The sequence below is a fragment of the Propithecus coquereli genome, unplaced genomic scaffold (genome assembly GCF_000956105.1).
Source record: "Propithecus coquereli isolate 6110/MARCELLA unplaced genomic scaffold, Pcoq_1.0 Scaffold494, whole genome shotgun sequence".
Taxonomy (NCBI): Eukaryota; Metazoa; Chordata; class Mammalia; order Primates; family Indriidae; genus Propithecus; species Propithecus coquereli.
Window position 1 is genome coordinate 721,941 of NW_012150774.1, and position 6,891 is coordinate 728,831.

The 6,891-nt window shown below is 34.7% G+C and overlaps 1 protein-coding gene across 1 annotated transcript in view; it reads right to left on the reverse strand.

The window, feature by feature from the left end:
- LOC105819659 (CUB and sushi domain-containing protein 3) overlaps positions 1-6,891 on the reverse strand; it is a gene marked incomplete at both ends in the record, with an annotated part of 761,280 nt that overhangs the window by 711,267 nt on the left and 43,122 nt on the right. The window contains one exon of the mRNA XM_012655960.1: positions 26-150. Within this exon, the coding sequence (XP_012511414.1) occupies positions 26-150 (125 nt within the window). The remainder of the gene's footprint in view (positions 1-25; positions 151-6,891) is intronic.

Sequence of the window (6,891 nt, forward strand, 5' to 3'; positions counted from 1 at the left end):
TTTTTATTTTAAAACTTTTCTTTACCTTTACATACAGGCCTGTGATCACTCCAAGCAGCAAAAACTTCAGCTATCCGTTGACAGGTGATGCTCTTTGCACCCTGTAGAACATAATCTTCATCACAAGAGAACTGCACAGTTGATCCAAGGCTAAAATTAAATAAAAGATTAAAAATATGATTATGAAGGTATAACATCATAACTAGGCTCCACTTCTACTAGCAATATCTAATATGGATATTGATGTACAAATATGGTACATCAAATATGCACCAGAGTGACAAAAAGTATCTTACTGGAAAAAAAATGGGAAAGCATGACTTGTAGAAATGTATAATAAAAGTCATAAACTGATAATTTACTGTAAGGCGATAGAATGTATATTTTGGTAGGAATTGTACAAAGTTAAAGCAATTATCAAGTTTAATTATTTTGTTATTAGTTGGAGAAACCAAGATTAAATAATTGACTAAATTTACCATCATAAGTAGATGGTAAATGTGAATCATAAAGTGGACATCCTGACTTGAATTCCAGCACAGTACTTGTGTTCATACCATATTATCATATTTTTCTGGCATGTACTTACATGTGTATGTATTTAGACATGTCTTTGTATACCCACATGTATTTATGTATATATACATTTTTAGGGTTGCACAATTGTGCTGATTGTTTTTCATGTAAAGTCCATGCTATATTTGGTGATTCAAAATTCACCCATCATTTATTATTTAACTTATTTCAATTTTTATTTTGTTTCTCCTGCCACTAAAGTTACTTAAATTTCCATTTTCAGAAAATCCTATTTGCCAAGAGTAATGGATGTTTTTCTGAAATGAAAAACTGACCACACATTTTCTTTCTTAAAAATCCTTAAGCAGCAACCCATCAGCAAAAAATTAAAGTCCAACTTCCTTAATGTGGCATAAAAGGTCTTCCAGCAGAAAGTCCCCGCCAACTTCTCCATCTCTTCTCTCACCCAGTGCCACACCTGATCACCACCTCTAGGCGCTCACGAATAAACTCAGAAAGAGATTATCTTTACTTTGCAGTCCCACCAGCAGTGTATGAGTATCCCTATCTCTCCACATTCATGCCAACATTTATTGTTGTGGGGCTTTTTGATAAAGGTCATTTTTACTGGAGTTAAGTGATATCTCATTGTGGTTTTGATTTGAATTTCCCTGATGATTAGAGATATTGAGCGTTTTTTCATATGTTTGTCAGCCATTAGTCTGTCTTCTTTTGAAAAGTTTCTGTTCATCTTCTTTGCCCACTTTTTGATAGGGTTGTTTGATTTTTTCTTGCCGATTTTCCTGAGGTTTATATACATTCTAGTTACTGGCCCTTTATGAGATGCGTAGCATGCAAATCTTTTCTCCCATTCTGTAGGTTGTCTGTTTGCTCTCCTGATAGTTTCCTTGGCTGTGCAGAGGATTTCTAATTTTTTTTTTTATTTCAGGATATTATGGGGGCACAAACATTTTGGTTACATGTTATATCAGGTTCAACTTACTTATTTTTGTTTTTGCTGTGATTGCCTTTGGGGTCTTCTTCATAAATTCTTTGCCTAGACCAATGTCTATAAGAGTTTTTCCAACATTTTCTTCTAAAATCGTTATAGTTTCATGCCATAGGTTTAAGTCTGTTATCCACCATGAGTTGATTTTTGTGAGAAGTGAGAGGTGTGGATCCTGTTTCAGTCTTCTACATGTGACTATCCAATTTTCCCAGCATCATTTATTGAATAAGGATTCTTTTTCAAGTCTATGATTTTGTCTGCTTTGTTCAAAGATTAGATGGCTGACGATGGTTTTATATCTGGGTTCTCAGTTCTGTTCCATTGGTCTGTTTCTGTTCTTGTGTCAGTACCATGCTGTTTTAGTTACTGTAGCCTTGTAGCATAGCTTGAAGTCTGGTAAATTGATGCCTCCCAATTTGTTCTTTTTGCTTAAGATTGCTTTTGCTATACAGGGTCTTCTCTGGTTCCATACAAAGTGTAGAATTATTTTTTCTAGATCTATGAAAAATTATATTGGTATTTTAATAGGGATTACATTGAATCTGTAGATCACTTTGGGTAACACAGATATTTTAACAATGTTGATTCGGCCTACCCATGAGCATGGTATGGTTTTCCACCTGTTTATGTCCTCTGCTATTTCCTTCCTCAGTGTTTCTCAGTTCTCCCTATAGAAGTCTTTTACCTCCTTAGTTAAATATATTCATAGGTATTTTATTTTCTTTGTTGCTATTGTGAAGGGTATTCAGTCTTTGATTTGGTTCTCAGTTTGACTGTTGTTGGCATATAGGAAGGCTACTGATTACTGTACATTAATTTTGTAACCTGAGACTTTGTTCAATTTGTTTATCAATTCCAGTAGTCTCATGGAAGAATCTTTGGGGTTTTCTCGATATAAGATCATATTGTCAGCAAAGTTTGACCTCTTCTGCCCCCATTTGGATGCCCTTGATTTCCTTCTCTTATCTGAAAACTCTGGCTAGGACTTCCAGCACTATGTTGAATAGAAATGGTGATAGACAGCAACCTTGTGTGGTTCCAGTTCTAAGGGGGGATGCTTTCGATTTTTTCCCATTTGGTATGATGTTGGCTGTGGGTTTGTCATATATGGCTTGTATCAATTTTAGGTAAGTTCTGTCTATGCTTACTTTGTTCTTATTAAAAAAGGGTGCTGAATTTGGTCGAATGTTTTTTCTGCATCTATTGAGAAGATCATATCATCTTTGTTTTTGCCTCTATTTTTGTAGTGAATACATTTATAGATTTGCATATGTTGAACCATCCCTGAATCTCTGGGATGAAGCCCACTTGGTAGTGATGGATTATGGTCTTTGATAAAGCACCTGAATTTGGTTTGCTAGGGAATTGCTGAGAATTTTTGCATCTATATGCATAAGGGATATTGGTCTGTAGTTTTCTTTTTTTGTTGCTTCTTTTCCTAGTTTTGGTATCAGGGTGATGTTGGCTTCACAAAACAGCTTGAGGAGGATTTCTTTCTTCCCAATGTTGTGGAATAATTTCTGAAGGATATGCACTAGTTCTTCTTTGTAGGTCTGATAAAATTCAGGTGTGAAACCACGTGGTCTGGGACTTTTCTTTTTAGGAAAGTTTTTATTGTTGCTTCAATTTTGGTATGTGATAGTGGTCTGGTCAGGAATTCTAGTATGACCTCTGTGGAAAGGAATATGGAGATACCTCAAAGAGCTACAAGTAGAACTATCATTTGATCCAGCAATCCAATTACTGGGCATCTACCCAAAGGACAAAAAGACATTCTATAAAAAAGACATCTGCACTAGAATGTTTATAGCAGCAGAATTCCCAATTGCAAAGATGTGGAAACAGCCCAAGAGCCCATCAATACATGAGTGAATTCACAAAATGTGGTATATGTATACCATGGAATCCTACTCAGCCACAAAATACAGTGGTGATCTAGCACCTCTCATATTATCGTAGATAGAGCTGGAGCCCATTCTACTAAGTGAGGTGTCACAAGAATGGAAAAACAAGCACCACATGTACTCAACATTAAACTGGTATTAACTGATCAACATTTATATGCACATATGGTAGTAACATTTATCAGGTGTCGGGCAGATGGGAGCAGGGAGGAGGGGATGGGTACATGCACACCTAATGGGTGCAGTGCGCAATATCTGAGGGATGGACACGCTTGAAGCACTGACTCAGGTGGGGCAAAGGCAATATTTGTAACCTAAACATTTGTACCCCTGTAATATGCTGAAATTTAAAAAAAAAGAAAAAAGAAAAAAAAAAAGATAGTCTTTAGAGTCTTCTTGGACCTCTTCATGACTCCAAGATTTCTTTAGACTACCTTATAGCTTGAGCAACCTTAAAAGTGTACATACTGTTTATATAATGGTCAATTCTCAGTCTTTTCTTTCTTCCCCATCTCAATAAATGAAAGCTACATTATTCTAGTTGTTAAGGCTAAAAGCCTTAGAGTCACTTTTGACTCGTCTTTTTCTCTTACATTTCACATCCACCCCATAAATCAAATTCTGTTGGTAACACTTTCAAAATCCAGAATCCAACATTTCTCACCCCTATACTGTCACTATCTTGATCTGAGCCACCATCATTTCTCATCTATTTTATTGCAATAGTCCTTTTTGCTATGCTGTCAGTTTCTTGTTTCTGTTCTTGACTTCCTGCAATTTATCCTTAAATAATATCCAGAGCAAATTTTTTAAAAAGTAGCTCAAATTATACCATTATTCTACTTGAAATCTTTCAGCGTTTCCCCATTTCACTCAGATACTCCTAATCCATAATCTTTTTCTATGTTATTGTCTATACACTGTTTTTTGCATTGTGTATTTACTTGGATCTCTCACCCCACTAAAAAATTTCCAGGTTCTTATCCATTTTGTTTTCCAACCTATCAAACATTCTCAAAAATATTGTAAGTTGTTTTACATACATATATATGTAAATGTGTGTATACATATATGTGTGTATGTATATATATATATATATAGAGAGAGAGAGAGAGAGAGAGAAAGAGAGAGAGAGAGAAAGGAAGTAAATGCTCTTTCTCTTGCAGATTTATTATTCACTAACATCTAAGATAGCCTAATGCGTTCAGATATATCCCTATCACTATAATCGAAAAAAAAATTATTCTTGGGTCAGAATACTCTCTCAATTTAAATTTAAATTTCTTATAACCCACAGCACCCACTTCTAATCACCCAGTGTATTTGCTGTGTTCACAAAACAGCAAGCAAAATACCAATGTGATTGGAGCACAGAAAATGAAGGAGAGAGATGGATGAAATTAAGTCAAGGAAGCATTTAGAAGTTAGGGACAGATTGTTTACAGCTCTGTGGGCCATGGTAAGGATTTTGACCTTTATTCTGAGAGAACTGGGTATATTACAGGGCTGTGAGCCAAGTGAATGACATTATGTTACTTTATGCTTTAAAGTAATCCCGTTGAGTGCTGAGTGAAGAATACAATTTAAGGGGGCAAAGGTAGAAGCAAGGGGTTTGGTTAAGAATCTGTTGCTGTAATCTTAGCTCTCACAGAGGTGAGATGATGACAACTAGTATTAGGGAGGTAAAGGTTAAAAACTAGCATTAGTTAGGTAGTGGTGGATGGTAAAACATTGAGGAAATCAAACAGAAGACCCAGTATAAAGCCTAGTCCATAGGAGTGATTTAATTACTATTCTCTCATGAACCTCATAAATTAACCTATAAAGGTCACTGAATTTGTCACAGATGATTTTGATAGTCTAGTCTTAACCAGGCTCTTCTTGTTTACAGTAATAAATGACATCTTGTTTAAGAGATAGGTGTTTCAGCTTGTTTCTTTTGATTATTGCAAATTAATTCACTTAGCCTAAAGAAAGACAGGCAATTGGTGATAATAAACATGTAACTGCTTTGCTGATATGCTGAAGATGACCAGTCATAATCCCTGAAGTTTCTGTAATTTTTTCCTCTTAAGGATTAACAAACCCAACATTTATTTTTTCCTCCAGTTAAACATTGAAAGAAGTAGTTCAGAGTAGTGGCTAAGAGTTTAAGCTACAGAACCATACGGATCTCCTTTCAAATACTAACACCACTCTTCATCAGCTTTTGAGAAAGTAACAATTTCTCTAAACCTCAGCTTCCTCATCTGTTGTGATAATGTAGTGAAATATTGTTTATAAGTTACACAGCGTCTAACACATATCAGGAACTCAATTACTTTCCTTAATCAAATTAAAATGAAGTCCTGATAGTCTGAGAATTTCTGTCTTTTAAAGATTTTTTTTTCATATCTCTGTATTGCTCCATTCATCCCAACTTTAAAATGTTAATTTCAGCACTTATTTCTAAATTTTAGTGTTCTAGTGGGGGAAATTTGTTTTTGTCAATTTATAAAGTTCATATTCTTAAAATTGTAGTGCCTCCCATATCTCCCTTATATATACCTATATTCCAAACACCATTACCTGAAATTTATATTTTCTCTTACCTCTGGGCTTTTTCAAATGTCTACTCTCCCAGAAATTTCCATTTCCCTCATTTTACCTAATCATTATTAAGACTCAGTTTTAATTTTGGTTTACTCATGAAGCTTTTACCAATTTCTCAATTTTGAATTAAATGTTTTATTTTCTGTGTCCATAACATGCCCATACCCCTAGTTGAGCACTTGCTATAATAATTCAGGAGTGCAAATTAAACTGGAAGCATTAGGAGAAAGGAACTGCGTACAGATAAAGAAGGTAGGAGGAAAGGAGCTTTCTCAAGTAGATGAGAGGATAATTTTCTATTTTAATATTTTTACCTTAAGCTTATGAGATGCCATTTCAAAGCATCATATATGAACTTTGGGCACATGTCCCATGGTGTGTCCTCTGATTTAGATTTTTCCTGGTCTGTTCTATGCTTTAAAGGATCTGTCTATGCTGCAGGGCCGGGTGGGATATTTTAACTGAGGAGTTAACAGTTTCTTTAAGCAGAATTCAAACTGTTAATATGGCAGATATTTCTAATTACTCATTTCTGTTGTGTAAGCCATTAATTTCTTCCCCACTGTTGAAGGAAAGCCTCTATAATGCGCATTTGTAAGCATATCCATCCAGGATCACAGCTACATTTGAACCTATTCCAAAACTACATAGAGAGGACAGAAGTCAATGAATTAAGTGGTCTTTTCAGTAGAATTCAGGTTCAATAATCATGAAATGGGTTTCTTAAACAAATACATTACGTTTTAATTTTATGAATCATTTTAATATTTGAATTAAACTTAAGGAAAATTTATAACTAAATCTCATTAAATGTGTGTATGTGTCTATATACATAAACACACATATATATTTCTAGAAAAGTATTCAGTT